At 34.8% G+C, this 20,513-nt stretch overlaps 1 protein-coding gene across 6 annotated transcripts in view; it reads left to right on the top strand.

The window, feature by feature from the left end:
* Positions 1 to 20,265, top strand: part of LOC139982207 (uncharacterized) — a 61,015-nt gene extending 40,750 nt beyond the window's left edge. For 5 of the 6 annotated variants that reach the window (XM_071994810.1, XM_071994812.1, XM_071994813.1 and 2 more), the window contains 8 exons: positions 2,691 to 2,896; positions 3,697 to 3,773; positions 4,416 to 4,471; positions 5,217 to 5,336; positions 6,499 to 6,707; positions 13,811 to 13,887; positions 16,171 to 16,241; positions 18,867 to 20,265. In XM_071994810.1, the coding sequence (XP_071850911.1) occupies positions 2,691 to 2,896; positions 3,697 to 3,773; positions 4,416 to 4,471; positions 5,217 to 5,336; positions 6,499 to 6,707; positions 13,811 to 13,887; positions 16,171 to 16,241; positions 18,867 to 18,884 (834 nt within the window). In that variant the 3' untranslated portion in view covers positions 18,885 to 20,265. The remainder of the gene's footprint in view (positions 1 to 2,690; positions 2,897 to 3,696; positions 3,774 to 4,415; positions 4,472 to 5,216; positions 5,337 to 6,498; positions 6,708 to 13,810; positions 13,888 to 16,170; positions 16,242 to 18,866) is intronic. The other variant, XR_011798037.1, reaches the window with a different exon arrangement.
* Positions 20,266 to 20,513: the final 248 nt, after the last annotated feature.

Here is a 20,513-nt window from a genome sequence, read left to right as displayed (position 1 = left end):
CGCACATGTTATTTTTATTCGACACTCAAAATCCCAGTGGGGCGACTGGGGTGACAAGCTTTAATGGGGGGCTGTCGCCCCCACGCCCCCCCCCCCTCGTAGCTACGCCACTGCTATCATCAAGGTAATCGTTCCTATATCTCTAATCTTCACTCGACACCCTCATCCTCTGTAGCATTTGTTTAGGAAGTGAGCCCTCTATTAAATCAAACAGTGGATATATATTTTGATTATGCATGCCATTTCCTTCTTTATTTTTGGATTAAAAAGGGAATTTATTTGGTTTTACAAATAATGTTGGCTAATATCATGATTTACAGAAGTTCCATGTAATTTGGTACAGTAGAAGGAACGTTTGAAGGAGAATAGCAAAAGACTGAACAATTTAAAACATTTGGAAGCTTCTTTTCACCAGTACACTCCAACAAAACACCTGTTTTCAAAATTCAAACAAAGCCGCACAGTGAGCGTTGATCATATACGCACGTAGACGTACGTATAGATTCCCGCATGGCGGGTGACGTAAAATTACGTACACTCTGTGTGGAGATTCAGTTCGTTTCTAGTTACACGTACACATACATGTTCATCATTATACTGTATGACTGCCTACGGAAATGCACCGCGTATGGTTTGCTGCTGTTATTATATTGGCTTACGGTAATAATAGGCCTATTTAAAGTCAACAATTTACGCCTAGGCCTTGCTTGAGAGTTTTTGTCTTTTGCTGTAAGATTTGTCGTTGCATGAATTTAAAAGGTATCACTTCTTTATGTAACCTTGCCTGTCTGAAATGACTGTTTTAGCCTTCTATAGTATTACTTAAGTTTCGATTGTTCTTCTTTTAATTGAAGCCTTAAGAAGTAAAATAATATAGAAACGTCAGCAGAGTAGAAATTGCATGAAACAGTTAGATGATAAACCAGATGAATGAGCTTGTTGAACGCACAAAGAACAAGAAGGCATTAGGCCTATGTGTACTCAAACATAGACATCCGGTCATGTTAGTGTTGGTAAACTTTCTTTTGTGTTTTCAATTTGTTAAACAACGTCTAGCCAGACAAAATAATAGCATGTATCTAGATCATCAATTTAATGAATCAATTTTTATTTCTGTTTAATTTGAGACCGTTACATATGTATAAGTGGCCAGTATAAATTTCTACTCGTTTGCAGACAGCGTTAATCATTGCGTTATACTTAGGCCTATAATATTGGTTGACGTGGTAGCCTAACGTTAGTTGTGTTAAATACGTAAAACAAAATGGTATAACAAATTACGTGAGCTTTTTCAGGAAAAGAAGAAAAAGCAACAAGTTTGTGATCTAAACATTTCACACGCGTAGGCCTAGGCTACGTCTTAATCACTTCACATGATACCGGACACTGTCCGCTTTACATTCACGATGTCAAGTGTTTCATTATCAACTTGTTAGCCTTCGTAATGTAACGTGAGACTTAACCGTTAGCCACGGCTAGTATAAATTTCTCTTACCGGGAAAAGTAAAAGCTTATAAGCTTAATTTTGTCTATGGACAACAAAGCAATACATATAGCTTGTATATCCTCCGTCAGCCTTTTAAAGTTTGATTTAATTGTTGTCTCATAAAATGTGCTTCGATCTTTATCCTAAATAAATTATTTACTGTGGAGTGTGGGCCTAGGCCCTAAATAAACATATGAGGTAAAGTTTGTAGCAGTAAGGATGGATGTTCTTAACGGATCTAGGCTAGACCTAGGCTTACAGTAGGTCAAAAGTGAGAGATCAAAATATTATTACAGGTAAACAGTATCAACATTGGGAATGGGGAAAATTGAATGGGAAAGTTAAATTCAAATGAGTCAATAAAATTACATTTTAATAAGATATGACAGTGGCTTTGTTCATACTGTGTTAGCTTGGCCTAGCTTAGGCTATGTTGTTTTGTACCGGCCGGCTATCTGCCTACGCTACCGGTTTGTCGGTCGGCTGGATAATGGAAAGTCTAACATGTACGACACGTAATTAATATAGCCCTATATAATATTTGCGTCATTACAATGACTGGAAGTGATTTTATCTTTATTATTACGAAATGGACTGCAAGTATGGGATATAGGCCTATGCTCCTAGACGATAAACACACGTATCGAGATGCGCTGTATCTCCCGGGAAGGAAACTCCTTTGTAGTGGGCCACTCACGGGAGGAACGTTGTCGAGTCTCCGCTAGTGTATGCTGTAGGAATTAATGCACTGACTGACAAGAATAAAACAATAGCATAGATTATGAAAACTACAGAAATACTTAATGTATGTGCTAAATATTATATCACAGACCAAATATAAATATTAATGATATTGCTTTTTACTTTTTTTCTGAATTTCATCAGCTTAACGAACTTTATTTTTAATAACACCATCATTATATCATGTTTTATTTTTATTCGTACGTTTGGCAAGCAAGTTTTAATAAGTCACCACTCTTCTTTATAATTTTTATTAAATAATTTAAATGAAATATAATTCCTTATGTTATGAAAATATAAGAAATCACAGACAATTCTGTGTTAAAATTAATGATTCATTTCATAGATTTTGTATGCATTTTTTGTTCTATTACATACAGTTTGGATATTCGTCATGTGTATTTATCCATGATGGATGAACTATAACATAAGTTAACAGTGATCTTTCTTTCATATTCGTCAGATTCCAATATCTGATCTATACCTACAATGGTCCTTCAGTGGATTTGACGGTAAAGATATCAGACTTGAGTCCGGTCTTAGTTTATCGAGCCTATCATCAGTAGAGAAGATATCCATTAATGGAGGAGATATTAAAGAACTAAGCGAGGAAGAAGTGACCGGATTAATAAACTATGGAATCAAGTCACCAAGATTTAAGGAACTATGGTAAGAAAAAACATCATGACAGGCCTTGGCTGATAATATGTGGGTAAGAGGGCAAGCAGGGGTAGTCAGAGGGTTAGTATATGTGGTATATAGGAGGGGATAAGGTAATGGTACTGTGCAGTGATATTTTTATTTTATTTAAATGTACAAGTCTTGAGTTGAGACTGGCGGTTTGAAATGTTGCAATATTTGGAAGTATTTTTAAGCTGGGAAATATATATTGATGTTTACTTTTATTCCATTACTGATTGTGTAGTGTACAGCACATCGTAATGCTTTTCCACACATCATGATGTAACAAGGTGAGTTGGTTAGAGGTGGGGGGGGGGGGTGCTTTTCAGTATTATTGGAACAACAAATAACCTTTAAACTTATATTATAAACGAACTAGAACTACCAGAAAAAAAATAAAGTTATTACTTAAAAACTGAAACAAAAGATGGTTAGAATTTCAAAGTACATAGATAAACGTTTATTTTCAAATACTATTAGTTGTAATAAATGAACATTATTTGCAAGAGTCACGTAACTTTTATTAATACATCTAGAAATAGTTAAAAACATCAAATCAGTAAATGTTAATGGGAGGGTGTAATGAGGGGTGGTGGAAGGGTTGTTTGGCCATCATAACTAGTGGCTGATACTTATAGCTTGTCAACAGCTCTTTTACAAAAATAAAGGAAAAGGGAAATTCATTATCCTCTAATGTTATTTATTACAAAGATAACATCAGATATTCATTTCATTTATATATATATATATTAAATATTTATTTTCCCTGCTTTTTTTTATCTTTGAAGGCTTTATAACTGTAAACTGCCGTCATCGATCAAGCCAGACGTCATACCAGAAGAATCAAGATCGAGGAATATTAAAGGTAAGATTTTTACATAAGAATTAAAAGAATTAGGAAGTATGTTGGAAAGGGAGGGGGGTTGTGGGGAGGGTGGGGAGCTGGGGGACTAGTATAATGAGATATTTGTTGGTAAGAATGAATTAAAGATGGGGATTCATAAGAAAATCTTGCATACAACAGACAGACAAGTCCTCTGTGGGGATAGGGTGGAACGGGGGGGGGGGTTGGAATTCCTAAAACTTCCTCCTTTTTTGGTGTTCCTTGAGATGATTCAAGCCAGTTTTCTATCAAGTCCCTATCTATATTAAAGAGATTAATATTTAAGAGATTTAGTGTATTGAATTACTTAATATATTATTGTTACCCTATAAAATAAGGACTGTGAAGTAAGCCAGAAGTATTAGGTAACAAAGAGAATATAATTATTAGTTGTGTTACTAGTGACTGTTAATTTATAGTACTTTATTACTAATTAATTAGTAGAGAGAACATTCTAATGGTTCAGTTTACTGAAATTTGACCCCTCTTGTACAGGTATATTACTTTTGACTGTAAACATTATAAGTATGTGAAACAAATTAATATTGAATCTTATGTATTGTTTAAAATATGTCAGTTATTACTATGATAATTTATTGATGTTATTATTCCATTTTTTGGCAGTACTATCATCGAATGAAGCTCGTTACCTGGATCTAAGATCTGGTCAATGGAGGAAGGTTTGTTGATATTTGGTATTTTTAAGTAAATTATAATCATTAATAATGTTAGTCGCTTTTTTATTTCCCTGTTATAATGTTATTACTAGTAACATGCATAACAGTGGAGGGGTAGAGGGGTCGATCAATTTTCAAAACATAATCATAAAAATCCAGCATCCTTGAGAGTTATAAACATATATTGTCTCCCGGTAAATGGAATATTCCGGTGACAGACGATATGATTCTTACAGGAAAGAAAACAATATTCCAAATTCCTAGTACTCAATATCTTGCTCTTAAGTCTAGATACATTTATTTGAAGCTAATTAATTTCATTATTCCAGGAAATGTATCTCAGTCAAAGTCGTGTAAAGTCATCATGCCGCATGTTTTTTTTAAATCCTCCTTTGTTTTGCTGTTTTTTTTTTCTTTTAATCCTTGGGAAACGTTTGTACTTTTTTCGTTTTCAACATAATTAAGATTATAATCTTAATTTTTTAGATGCATTCATTAATTTTAACTATATTTAAAAAAAAATCTTTAAACCCGTTAAACCTTGTTTGAGAGCTTCACTGTGCAGGAAGTGAATCATACATATTTAAACAGTCACCATTAGCTAATTTTAAAATTTGTTTCAAATATCTGCTGAATTAACCAATCAATTAATTTACGCTATTAACACCAAATTTCATTGTCTCCTTAACTCTTCATTTTTACATTAATATTATTCTATTTAATAATTCCTATTTATTTATTTCAATAGCCCGATGACATCCAGACTATTACAGAGATGTGTTCAGATAGTTTGGCCATCCACAGAGACACCAGTGAGTCTGTACAGAGGTCAGTCATAGAGTTCCTGGTGGAAGCATCCAATCATGACGTAAGTAAAACATAAAGGGATATATTGAATAAATACATCAATCAATACAAGTTAAAATTATATAAAATCGTTGAATGTCTTAATGAGGGATTAGATCGATTTAGTTATTAAATATTAAACAGAAGAAGGAAGTACAGGTATTAGTCTTATTATTTTTTCGCTCAAAATCTTCACAGAAACTGAAATATAAAATAATAATTTTAGACAGAAAGGGTCAATGAATTGTTTCCTGTTTTACGGATTCGGAATTTAATTTTGTTTTAAGCTAACATTTAAATTAAAACAGAAATAGATGAAATGATTGATAAACATACCTAGGTAGTAGAATACCTCAATAACAAACTGATACCTAAATATAACATGTATAATAATAAACAGCTCACTGAAGTACCAACCCCAACTCAACCAGGTTTTCCCATCACAAATTACATAAATTAAATATTACATATTAGTTCCGGCTCATACCACCCTCTTATCACCCTTCAAACACAAATTACATTAAAAATGATTAAGCGGTCTGCATGCTCCCCCACCATAACTCACCCTTCCTAATAACCCCTAACACACCCATCCTAAACAGTATGACACCCATCGGTCCATTTATCTGTCACCCCTTGCACACGCTTTGACAATAACAACATAACATTCACGAGGGTAAGCCATATCCACGCCCTCACTCGCACCAAGACACCCTCCTAATACCCCAACCAAATATCACTAAACCTTAGCACACCCTTCCTTACCATAACACACCCCTCCCTACACCCCTGACATCCCTTGTACCGTCCATCCCTCACCCCTCTTACACACCTTTAATTCATTCTACAGAAATAACAATGACTGATCTCTGTAATAAACCTAACCTTCTTGTTTACCCTTTAACATCTTTCATTGAAAACAAAGATAAAGCGAAGATAAAACAAACTTTACACATAAAACAATCCAATTTGTACAAATTCAAACCACTGATAATTAAATAATTAACAAAAATATAACAATATAATGATTAAAATGAACAAATTATTAGTTGATTAATATGAAATGAAAACAACAATACATTAGTTTAATCTTTCTAAATTAATTATAATGTTATTATTTCAAGTATTTATCCTGTAAACAAACATGATGATATTAATTCTATTTATCATTTTCCTTTCTTCAGATTCCCATATTCAGGGTGTCTCTAACCCGGTCCTTTAGTAAGATTGATGAAGATGGGAACATTATCCTCTCCTCTGGTCTCTCTCTACCAATCCTAACATCAATAGAGAGGATGACCATACAGACAGAGGAAGGGAGAGAAATGAATAAACATGAAGTTAATGGAATATTAAACTATCTACAACACTCTAAAAGATTCAAGCAACTGATGTAAGTATAATTAATAAATATGTAAATAATATTAGTAATGAATATAGTGACTAATTAATATTGATGATGTAAACAAGGTAGGAATTATTAATATAGTTATATTTGATAATTACTGTAGGTTTGTTGATAGGTTTAGATACTTGTATTAGTAAAGCAAAAACAAATGAAGAAGAAATTGAAAAAAGAAATAAACTAACAATAAATCAACAGTCATCAGGTAAGGAATGTGATTAATGGGATAGTAAAATAGAGACAAAATGAGACAGAAAAACATAATTGTTAACAATTAATTCTTCAACAAAATGAAATGCATTGAAATCAGGATATAGGAGTCGCTAGCTTAAATGTAAACAAATAATATATCTCATTGAAACAATAACAAAAAAGTAGAATGTAATTAGACCAAGATATAAGGAATAAGTAAGGCAAGTTATCATCATCTTAGAGTATGAAAATATACGTTTTGCCAAAATCTAACCAAAACAAATAAACACAAACTTTGATGAGTTAGATTAACAGAAAAAAGAATAGGAGATAAACTAGAAAGAAAAAAAATAAAGTTTATCATACTAAAGGTAAATACTTTCCTCTTTTCTTTATCAGGAGAACATTTTATTTAATTAGTTTATAAATGAATGGATAATTAATGAACATTTATATTAAAGTAAAAACAAGACAGTGGTATAAATTAAACATATCGTAATTGGCCGCATCTATTAATATGGCACCTCTCTCAACTGTACTACCCTAAGCTTTCCCTAATCAACCCCTCCCCCCTCCGCAATCCCCACCCCCACAACCAAACTATGCCAAACCACCTACCCCATTTCGTTAATCTATGTTTGTAACACTTGGGAACTTACCTTGTTAACAACACCCCTGCCCCCCGCCCGCCACACTACCCCCACACACACACTAACTCCCCCCCCCCACACACACACACGCACACACGACTACTCAGCAAAGTCTCCTGTCATACTATCATTGTACGCCTCTTCTGATCAACCTGTCGTCACCTCCTCCCCTCCAACCCTTGCACCCCCCCCCCCACTGCCATGACCGACAACTCTTGATATATGCATATTATTAGCCCACATAACAGTACAGTCAATCCCCACACAGTAGAGACCATTAAAACAGTATAACTGTAAATAACACTCAATATCACGTATATAGTTTTTCTCTTCCGATTCTCATTGTGTGCAGAATATACTAATATATAGAAACAAACACAGTACATCTGTTTAAAGAATAATCTCTAAGATTTTAATGCAGATCCTTACTAACATTGCAGTATTCTTCTGTCTACCAAACAACCCCCCCTCCATTTTCCCAACCCACCACCCTCCCCACCCCACTCCCCAATGCACCCTCCCTCCCAAACCTACAAGGCCAATAGCCCTTATGTTATCTCTATATACTCTACAGTGTGTTGTTGTCACCATATTCCCATTTGTTAAATCTAACCTGTCATATATACCCAATACTGTACACATTTATATCATACATTTGTACGTTAAAAAATTTCCACTCTTTTCTACTCAGAACACGTTTTATTTTATCGTAAAGTCTATTGAACTTATTTCATCATTTTTTTTTTCTAACTAAAGATGTACACTGACTGTACTGACTCCTCAATAGTTTAACAGTTTTTTTTGTTCAACACTTGTCAATCAAATACTTGAACAATACAATGAAAGAAGTTGTATTCAATGGAATAGACGCGCGCGCCTTCCAATGAAAAGAAGTTGTGTTCAATACAAGAGACGCGCGCGCGTCCTTTATAAAAACACCTGGAATTTACTGACAAACAAGTACCTGGAGATTGCAATGAATACGTCACGTCTAGACACTGTCTGGTTTTAAATCTTTGGAAGGCCATGCATGATATTGACCCTAAATTGTGAAGATATTTCTATTTTTTTAAGTTAAATTTGTTTATTGTTGTTTTTCTTCCTTTTGAGAAACAAATAATTATACAAGAAAGGATAAAGAGAAAATATAAGGGTATGTATGAAATTAATTAGAAAGGAAACTAAAGGGAAACAAGTGTATAGGGAAAATGAAAAAAAAAAGATCAAATTGTGATCAATCTGTAAAATATTTGACAGTTTTTATACAAAGTTATTCATTAATTTGTTTTTCTATGCACTAATTATTAGTAAATGATTAATTTGTATACTAGTTAAGAACTAGGAAATTCCCAAAACAAACAAACCAATCCCAGGAGTTACTGACTGTGATAAAGCTGTTCACTTTAAGTACTGTGACTGGAATTATCAGCAACACACATCACATTGTGAATTAAGTTGTGGGCTTTCATGGGTATCACAGCGGGGGTGGGGGGAAGGGGGTGTGAGTTGAGGCGATATCAGTATTTGTAATAGAAAATTATTGATAATACAACTTTACTACCGTAGTTATCCAAAATAATTCAAAAGTTTGTTTGAAAAATGGGCTAGATAACTTTCTTGCCAAGCACCATGTCCTTTCTGAGAGTCTGTAAGATTTCAGGCCTGGACGGTCTATATCTTTGGCATTATTAGAATTACTGGAATACATCACTATGTCACTAGATCATATAAAAATAAGTTATTGATGGTTCATTGATCTGAAAGAGACTTTGACACAATTATATATTGTTTATTACTTTACAAACTTCAACATTATGGAATTCGGGAATTTTTCATGACTAGCTAACTAGTTATTTGTCCAACAGAAAGCAATGTGTCCAAATCAGTGATTTTAAGCAAGAGTATTTATAATATAGTATGCGGTCTGCATCGGGCGTCTATACTTGAGCCCCAAAGTCTGAAGAAAGATAAGTTAAGTTCCTTATTGGCTTTAGATTGGACAATACATGGTTTATTTAAGACGGAAATAAATCTTTTCATAGTAACTAGCATATTCCCCCCAACACAATTTATAACAACGGACCCGAGCTACGTTAATAAAACACGTACACATCTACTGCACCTAACCTTATACCCGCCACCCTATAACTACTCCCTCACTAGACCCTGATATTACTTCCTTTACCCCATTCTTTCCTTTGCAATTATAAGTGGTTTCCACAGCCCCCTCCCTACCTCACAGTACTCTAACCCTACCATGTTCCACTTGTAGATGACCCCCCCCCCTCCCGCTGGTATGTTAACATTTCTTCAACGTCATTTCCTGATATCATCTCATTTCGTTACTACTGTATCGGATCTTCTTTACCAAATAGTCCGTACCTTTATTTTTATTCATCTTTTACAGTACCAACTACCCCCCCCCCTTCGCCCGCCCCGCCGTGCGTCTATAGTCAGAAAAGCAAACCAAAGTTTAAAGAGCAACGACTAGTAGCTGTGACCTACAATATTCTAGGCCTTTCTCTAATACACGCTTAATCACACAAAGTAATCCATCCAGATATGACTGCCTCACCATACTCTGAAAAGTGTTATCCATTTTTAGGAGTCAATATGCTACTAATATATTACCGTACAGTGATCAACCTGTTTCTACACACACTGTGTATATCTGACATATGATATCTGTGTACAGACCTACTAGTAAATGTTAACTTTCCTTTCATTATAATCTCTACTAATATAATGATGTACACTGTATATCAAGCTCATTGTATTCTTTATACGTGACCTGTCAATATCGTGGTAATTAACACGTGACCAAACGACTGCAGCTACGGTATCTGTATACGTCACTGATCTGTTGTTCTGAAGGTCATTTTGACAAGTACTAAATCTGTCTCTAATTTATTATAATGTTAGCCACACGATGTTTGGAAGAAAACGATACTAACTACTAACATCTTATACGATTTAATTAGGCCTTCAATTATATCGAAAACGATCTTAATAAATTTGGGGAACATGGTTCAGTCGGCGGATTTTTGTATTCTGCCAGGGCAGAATAGGATCACTACTACTGGTGTCCCCCCCCCCCACGTTTTTCGTCACACAGCGTATTTCGTATAGCAAAACCTTACGTTTAGGGAGCACACTCTATGATCTATCGTCTAACATTCCTATTAACGGGTAGGAACCCCAATGCCCTACATTGGCTTCAATGACCCCAGGGCAACATACTGTACCCTTCATTATAAAATACTACTCTGGCCTTCCTATCAAGGTCCATGCCCCTACTTTCATCGGTCGGAGAAATTTTGAACTTATCAAATATTATTAACTATAGCACAACCTTCTTTTAGAGCTAATTTATCAAAACATAAATTATAGTCTAAACATACCTCATAATGCATTATTTGACTTCTATTTTATTTAGTTTTTTAATCCAGTAAGGGTGAGGTGGGGGCACCACTAGACCACCGTATATGGGAGTTAGCTTCAGTGATGCCACGGCAGCACCCACTCAGTTACAATTTGCCTAATAAGAAAGCGAAACAAACACGAAAAATTCCTTTAAATTTCTTTGTAAGGGAATATAAGATTTTGTGTTACTTTATAGGTTCTGCTTTATGCATTACACATGTAATTGAAGATATAAAAGCACGCCAGGGTATTATGATGGTAGCTGTAGCATATATTTGCTGACGGGAATCCATATGGGGAGTTTAGATGTAAATGAAGTTTTAGGTTGTGTTGTTGTTATTTCTTAACATGTCAAAAATGGACCTACTGGGTGGGGGGAGGTCAACTGAGCTGAGTAGGTGGACCGTATAGCGGACTGGAGACCCCCCCCCCTAGTTCGCCTCTTAAAAATAGCCCTGTATATATATATGTTCACAGTGCCTCAATATTCTTAGTTGAAACATCGGAGCACTGATATAGGAAATAACAGTGGAACTGATAGTGATAGGTCTACATAAAACACATAGACTTAATAAATATATTTATGAACTGTAGTCTTACATTAGACTACTACACTGTTTACTTTTGAAAGTGAAAATTCTCATGGGGGGAGGCGGTGGCTGCGGCCCTGTTTTAAGTTAATGGAATTGTTGAAAATAAGCCGGCACTTTCAGTTACTGATGAACAAACATCAAGACAAAGCCAATCTTTGCATCAAGTACTGTTATAACATTTTCTCCCGCAAGGTAGAGTTGAATAATAATATGATAATAATATTATAATATAATAATATAATATTATGTTTGATTATACACGGACGGGATTAGTCTTTCAAACTGCAATATCACGGTGAGGTTTATGAGCACTCAAGGAAAAAACTAACGATTGGTAGTTGTGGTGGGGGGGGGGGTAGGAGGTTGACACAGGGTGAAAAGAATGAAACATAGCTTTTAAAAGTGAAATAGCACGACGAGGTATCTGAACAATCAACGAAAAGAATTAACGATTGGTGGTAGGGGTTGCGGGGTGGGGAGGGTGGGGGAGGTAGAAACGAAGTGGAAAGAATGAAACAGCTTTTAAAGAGCAATATCACGGTGCGGTATCTGAGCACTCAACGAAAAACTAACGATTGGTAGTTTGGGAGGGTGGGGAGGGTTGGGAGGATGGGGGGGGGGTAGAAACGAGGTAAAGAGAATGAAACCGAGCTTTCATTAGTGCAATAACACTGTGCGGTATCTCAGCACTCAAAGAAGAAGAAAAAAACGATTAGTAGTGGGTTGTACACTACTGACTAATGAAAGCACAGGAAATGATATGCAGACTTCGCTGCAAAGTATGGTATTTGAAATAGCGCATATCCCATGTACATATCTCCAAATTATCATAGGTCTACTTTTCTTTTGGAAGTGAAAACTCTCAGCGGGGAGGGGGGGGGGAGGGGGCTGGCTACAACCTTGTTTTAATTTAAAGAGTTTTTGAAAATAAGCCGGCACTTTCACTAACTGATAAACAAACATCAAGACAAAGCTAATCTTTGCATCATGTACTGTTATTACATTTTCTCCCGCCAGGTAGAGTTGAATAATATGTCTGATTATACACGGACGGGATTATTCTTTTAAAACTGCAATAGCACGATGAGGTATATGAGCACTCAAGGAAAAAACTAACGATTGGTAGTTGGGGTGGGGGCTGAGGAGGGTGGGGGAGGTAGAAACGAGGTGAAAATAATTAAGCAGATCTTATACTATTATGTCAATAAGTATATAAATTGCTGGAGCACTTTATGAAGTTATTTAAATATGTTTCATATGAGGGCACTGTGTCATAATGGTACCATTTCTGTTGTGTATCTTAGGGATTCGAATTTACAGCTTTGTCATTTTTCTAAAACTACCATCATTTAGAAACTTTCTTCATTCTCTGGATTGTTTTACTTTTTCTAACTTCCTCACATTCCACCAACTGATAGGAATCAAAGACATTACATTTGCACATTTAACTTGCGACGTGTTTTCTATGACTAGTAATCGAAACTCCTTGGATTTTAGAAGAAGATATCACCGACACTTTCTATATTATACACCCAGCTACTACCCCCCCCCCCCTCCATTGAAGCCCTTGATAAGACGGACATTCCTTCGTGTTTATAATGGTCGGTTAATTTCAATAACTGATTAACACAAATATATGCATCGATAACGTAAGAGCTTATCATTGCATGATTTATATTTGTGAACTTTCTTCCTTCAGATCGACTTGCAAAACATGTCAGGTTACATCAGCGACATCTGTCTTTTAGGACAGGAATAGTGTGGTGCAGGTTTGAGCACCCGACAAATGAACGGAACCGGCTTGGTGGGAAAGAAGAGGGGGGAGGGGTGGGGGTTAGGTGGGTTGAAAGAATGAAACAGAGCCCTACTTCAACTGGTATCATTGCTGCCCCACTGTAATAATTTATCATCATTTTCCAATTGAGGGCTCGTTGTCATAATCGAAACTGTTTGAGACTTTTTGATCTAGAGTTAAACCTTTGGCATTTAGAGAAAAAAAAGCTTCCATCATTTTGAATGTACTGTTTTTGCTGTTTTTAATATTGTTCGTATCCGGCGTGTTCGTGATCCTTCCTAAAAACTTAACTGATGTGTGAGATTGTATAACAGAGGAAGGAACAACTATTGATGTATTGCATATTATGAGTTAATCTTGTAACTGTATTCGAAATAGTAACAATTAAAGAAGGATGTAATGGCAAATGACTGATTCTATTTCTTTCTCTGATCATAGCCTAGATGACTGTCTGCTGCCCTCATCAATACCCGTCGGACCATCTCTATCGACACTGAAATCTCGAGGAGTGAATGGTAAAGTACTCATTGATCAATCGATTAATGGCTCTTTCATCTGTCTTGTTGTTTACAGTTCAAACCATTCCAGTAGTCGACATTGATTTGGTTTTAATTTCTGTCAAACTGAGGGCGCCATACACCGGGCATCATTGCCTGTTGCAGTAAACATTCATGAGCCAGAAAATTTGTCAGATATCGTTTATTTATTGATGTCATATAGTACAGGGTATATTTTACTTTTTCGACAAGTTCAGTTAATTGGTTTCTTGATTAAGTAAATCTGCTGCATTAAAGACTGCCAAAAGCCATCACGATCCTAAATTATTTTAACAAGTACATATAACTGTGTATCGAACCCATCTACAGTTACCAATACTATAATATATTAAAGACAGGCTTTCTGAATGCATACGTCCTTAGAAATACCCAAAAAATACAGTAACACAGGAAGGGGTTTAAACAGAAGGAGAATAAAAGCGATTTGGTTGGCAGGTGTTAGTTTTTTTTCGGTACTACGGTGGCTCAAGTGGGACACTGAAATTTTGCTTTTTTTATACCGAAAATTCAGAATTTCAATCTCAAAATTGTGGGTAATATTCTCTAATTTTCAACTAGTACTCATAAAGTAGCACCGATGTAATGTCGACTTCTTTCACAACAAGTCGACTAATTCATCGACATTTTGACGATGTTTGTCGGAAAGTCTACCTTGTTTTTATTATGACAGTTAATACGTTTTGAATTGATGTTTATTATTGAAATTGACTACAAAAGTGAGGGCGTTGTGGTCAAGTGGTTAAGGCAGTGGACTTGTTATCTAAGGATTACAGGTTCGAGCCCTGGCCAGATCATTACGTTGTGTCCTTGGGCAAGGCGCTTTATCTCCATTGCCTCTCTTCACCCAGGTGTATAAATGGGGACTTGCGAGGTAACTTGTAAATATAGTTGTTTGCACCGGTTTGTGGCTGCACCCTATGGGAAGTCCCCCGGGGGTCACGTGGTTGTGGTGCACTGTGGTGCCCCAGGAGAGATTGATTGGATTGTGCACACTTTGGTGTGTAGGTGTGACAAGTTACCAATGACCAGGGTTAAGTTGTAAAGTCGTGTGAGAAGGCCTTGGCCCTGAAACAAGACTGTAAACCTGAAACTTGAAACTTGAAAAAGTTCCTTATATTCCCATTTATTTAAATTTGACTTCTATGTTAGACTGGTAGATTCTGTCAAAAAGTTGAGAAAAGTCGAAACACGACTTAAGAAGAAAGGTATGGAAATCAACTCGCACCATTATAGAGTTGCGACTAATGATCCAACTGTATGATCCAGCACTGTATTGTATTATAACCTTTACTTAAACATACAGTGAAGGGCAGACGATTCTGTACCTCCATCGCGCAAAACATATTTTAAAAAGTGTTGGTATCCGCCCATTGGCCTGGTATTGTGCTATGAATACACGGCTATGAAAACGCTGAAAATATTGACAAACACTATTAGATGGATTCCAAAGTTTACAAAATAACACATGTATTGCAACATCGTTTAAAACTGTAACCCTCGCAGACTAATTACATTGTCGGTTATTTGTGAAATTTAAGTAAAAGTCTATGCTTTTCCCAAGGATTAAGATCTTTCCTAAATGGCGAAATAAAGGTACTTTATCTTTATATACCTGCTGTATCGTACTGTGAGATAGATATGCTCCATGTTCATTACTACCGATGTCCAAGTTATATGCAACATGATTTTAAAGGTTTGATATTTGACGGAATGGTAATCACTAGCAATTCTAAACAACTGTTTAATGTTGGTAAAGTATTGCAAAAAAGCAAAGTTAATTGCAAAACTGTAATGATCTTACCATGTAACATTGAAAAGGTTGATATCTTTTTAAATACGTACTAAACTTGTGTTGTCTACATCATGAATATTGCATTGTCACGAAAACATTCTTGTTTAATATGCCATTGCAGTTGTATGCTAACCAGGGAAGGGAATGTATGGGGGGCGGGCTATTCAGGAACGTCTGCAATTTTTGGTGTATAAAATAGCTCACCTACAATATGTCTGACTTCACCATCCTCCCAAAATCACTTTTCAAAAGAACATGTGACAACCCAAAACATTTTTAGCGACAAGAAAGAATTTGCATCCCTAGAGACAATAAAGATCATATCAAAACGTGATATGGTTGATTCTATTGTGTATTGTTCAAATTGTTTCATTCACTAAAACATCATTGATATTCTTTTATTAGTTAAAGCATAAATATTGTTTATTAATCTTATTTGTTTCTTACAGTTTTCTGGATTCCCGATGTTAATAAGTCTGATGAATGTTATAGGCTTGATCTCGACTCTGGTCGTTGGGAAGTAAGTAATCATTACATCTCATGTATAATCAATAATTTATCATATTTGTTGTATTAATATAGTAGAATTGTAATTACTAGCAAGAGCATGAAAATACCACTGGTGTGGTACTTGAGTATCCCCAGACGTTTGTAATTCAGCGCACGTCACTGTATTAAACACAGCATGAACTAACTATAACAGTGATATATCAATAACTGTTTAATTGAGTCATGCATCGATTATCAGTTGAAGGTTGCTGGATGAGAAGTAGTATGAAAAAAGTACTCACATATCGGGTGAGTAGAGACTAGTGAGCAAAACATGTTGAGTGATTGGATGAAAGTTAATAGTAACAAATATTTATAAATAGGCAATGGTGATTCACATTATGTAGTAAACAAATATTACTAAAATTAATATGAGAGACTTAAAGAGATGTAGTGAACAAGTATTACTAATCAAGCAACAGGTGGGTTAGACTGATGTAGTCAACAAATATTACTAATCAAGTAACAGGTGGAATAGACTGATGTAGTCAACACATACTAAACAAGCAATGGTGGATTGAAGGGATGTAGTAAACAATGAGTGGAGTCAAGGGATTTAGTCAACATATATTACAAAATATATTGAGTGGATTAAAGGGATGTAGTCAACCAATATTACTAACATACAATGAGTAAATTAAAGGGATGTGGTCAACACATATTACTAAACATACAATGAGTGGATTAAAGGGATGTAGTCAACCTATATAACTAAACATACACTGAGGGGATTAAAGGGATGTGGTCAACAAATATTACTAACATACAATGAGTGAATTGAAGGGATGTAGTCAACAAATATTACAAAAAATACACTGAGTGGATTAAAGGGATTTAGTCAACAAATATAACAAACAAACACTGAGTGGATTAAAGGGATGTTGTCAACAAATATTACTAAAAATACATTGAGGGGATTAATGGGATGTAGTCAACCAATATAACTAAACATAAACTGAGGGGATTAAAGGGATGTAGTCAACAAATATTACAAACATACACTGAGTGGATTAAAGGGATGTAGTCAACAATATCACTAAACATACACTGAGTGGATTAAAGGGAGGTAGTCAACAAATAATATAAACATACACTGAGTGGATTAAAGGGATGTAGTCAACCAATAGTACTAAATATACACCGAGGGGATTAGAGGGATGTAGTCAACAAATATAACAAACATACACTCAGTGGATTAAAGGGATGTTGTCAACAAATATTACTAAATATACACTGAGGGGATTAGAGGGATGTAGTCAACAAATATAACAAACATACACTGAGTGGATTAAAGGGATGTTGTCAACAAATATTACTAAATATAAACTGAGGGGATTAATGGTATGTAGTCAACCAATATAACTAAACATACACTGAGTGGATTAAAGGGATGTAGCCAACCAATATAACTAAACATAAACTGAAGGGATTAATGGGATGTAGTCAACCAATATTACTAAACATACACTAAGGGGATTTAAGGAATGTAGTCAACCAATATTACTAACAAACACTGAGTGGATTAAAGGGATATGGTCGACAAACATTTCAAAATTTGCACTGAATTGATTAAATTGATGTTGTAATCAATAAAAAAAGAAAGATATACTGCAGTGGGTTGGTTTATTAAAATAAACTAAAAAATATTGCTGAACATTGAATGGTTGCATTAAAGTAATGTAGTAAGCAATCTTTTGCTAAATATGCAAAAACAATGATTGAATTGACATAATATTTATAAATATTCTTGAACAGCAAAATGTATCTCATTCAATAAGACTGAATCAAGTTCCAATGTAGTAAACGTATGTTACAAGCCGTTAAATGGGTATAGTATAAAGTGTACTAGTAACAGTCACCATGGTAAAGTGATGAAGTATTAGAATACTATATTACATACCTAACAGTGAGAGGTCTAAAGTCATGTAGAGAGCAAATTTAATTAACAATCAATAAAATATTGGTTTTAAATGGCGAAGTGAACACAAACCTCTCATTATCCAATGAGTAGGGTAGAGTGATAGTTATCAATCACATATCTATAACAATCCAATCAAGCACTCGGTAACTAAAGCTACATTAAAAACATGTAAATATATCTATACTTATCTAATGAGCGACTAAAAGCATTTTAGCAAACAATAATAACTAATCATCCAGCAGAAATATCATATTAATACATTCCCTACTAAATATTATATTTATAAATTATGGTAAGGATTGAATGTTTTTAGTGAGAATTCACACCCTTATCAATTTAAATATCTAACAGTTATGATTATCCACCCCCTCCTCCCCCTTTGTCAAAAAACAAACATTGTCTTATTACTAGGCCTAATATCCACGCATTCTGATTGAATAAGTTTTAATGTTTAGAGGAGAAAAAACTGTAACTTATTAGTAAACATTTTCCGTGATATTATAATTACACTCTTATTCATCCACATTTTAAAAAAATGTGAAAATATTAGAAAACAACTCTGAAAATTATCATTACCCCCGCCCTAACAAGAAAATAAAACAACAATAATGTAAAGACTAGGCTTAATACCAAAACAATCTGTTTCCATGGTGTTTATTCTTCTTTGTCCTGTAGAAGCGTGGATCCTGGTAGATGAATTACGCAAGTACATGTTCCTGAAGACAACCTGTTCTGATCCCGCTGGCGTTATTATACACCACTCAGCTCATCGAAAATTGCTTGGCCGAGGTTTACACAAAACAAGTTTAGAGTGTACTGGGAAACTTCAAAGCGAATTCGGGTCTCTATAAATAATTGTAACGTTGTTACAACATTGGCGATCGTCCTCTTTAATTCTTTCACTTAGCTTTAAACACCATCGCTGTTTTCATATACTATGTGTCCTTATTTGTTTACATTTCTTGCTTAGGAGACTTTTAGTTATGTAGTTCAGTTTAAATCATCATACTTATTTTTAACTCACTCGATTTTATGCTGATATTTTCAAATTTATTTATTCTGTTAAGCAATTCTTTTCTTGTATCACTTCATGGATATTTCGTCTTCCAATTATAAAGTAGGAATCATTTATATCAGAATGACGTGCTTATCAATAAGTTATCCCCGAAAATAATATTTAAAAAAACTATTTTAAGAAAAAAAAATCGAATTGTACTTGATGGAGTTATTACAAAGAAAATGGAATATTGATGAGTTTGGCTGCCTCGGTTTTGAGATTCTACATTGTGACATATAGGTATAGTTTGAAATAAGGTTTTGTAACACTGTAGATAAAGTTAAGGTATATGGTAGTGGTAGAAATACGTTACTTTTACGTTTTCAAGGTGTAACTGTGGGTGTCACATAAGTACAAACACCACCCATCATAAAACCAGGAATCTTGAAAGAAAGAACACTGATCCAACAGTAATTATGAAGTTTACCTGCGTGGTAATTAATTTAGAGGTACATATGTTGTCATGGTAAATATAGTTATTCTATAACAAAAAGCGATGCATGATTGGTTATGGATAGTGTCATTACGTGCTTGGAGGTACTGTATATGGTGGCGAGGATATGGAGATTTAATTACGTCATCAAATGTCCACACTGACGCATATCTTCTCATCTCTTGGAAAACTAGAAGTATGTTATAACTTAAAGCAAATAAAATATCTAAACTTGATGCAAAATTTGGAAACAAACTTGTAGAAAAGATGAATAGTGACATATGGATATCAGAAGATGTGAATGGTGAGATATGTATTTTTTTGTATTATAATAAAGATAATTAAGTCAGTTTGTGTGCAATTATGAATTTAATAGTAAATAATATGGATTACTATTTCTTTATTTTGCTATTCGTGATGTTATTTCTAAGGAGGGCGAATTAATGAGCGTTGTTAAAGTCTCAGTACTTGTTTGATAAATTTAAACTTCGACCTTTCCATCTAACTGCACTATAAATTCAGAGAAAATGACACCGATATATGCATTTTTCATATCAATAGAAATTAGTTTCATTGAGTTAAATGTCGTTAAAATATTTTAGCTGAATAAAATTCGCCAGCTTTTTAACGAGTACGTAGATTAAACAAACTTCAATCAAAATGTGCAAGCCCCGCCAGCAGATAATGTGCCATTCAAATCTCTCTGTTTTGTTTACAACCGTTAGGCCTAGTGTAATGAACATGTGTTTTTACGTTACATCGTTCCCACCATAAGGGTAACAGAAATTGAATTTCTTTCGATTGCGACAGCTTTTCTCTATTCACCCATCTG

The sequence above is a fragment of the Apostichopus japonicus genome, chromosome 16 (assembly GCF_037975245.1).
Source record: "Apostichopus japonicus isolate 1M-3 chromosome 16, ASM3797524v1, whole genome shotgun sequence".
Taxonomy (NCBI): Eukaryota; Metazoa; Echinodermata; class Holothuroidea; order Aspidochirotida; family Stichopodidae; genus Apostichopus; species Apostichopus japonicus.
The sequence above is the reverse complement of the archived record's forward strand: the minus strand, read 5'-3'. Positions and strand labels throughout refer to the sequence as shown.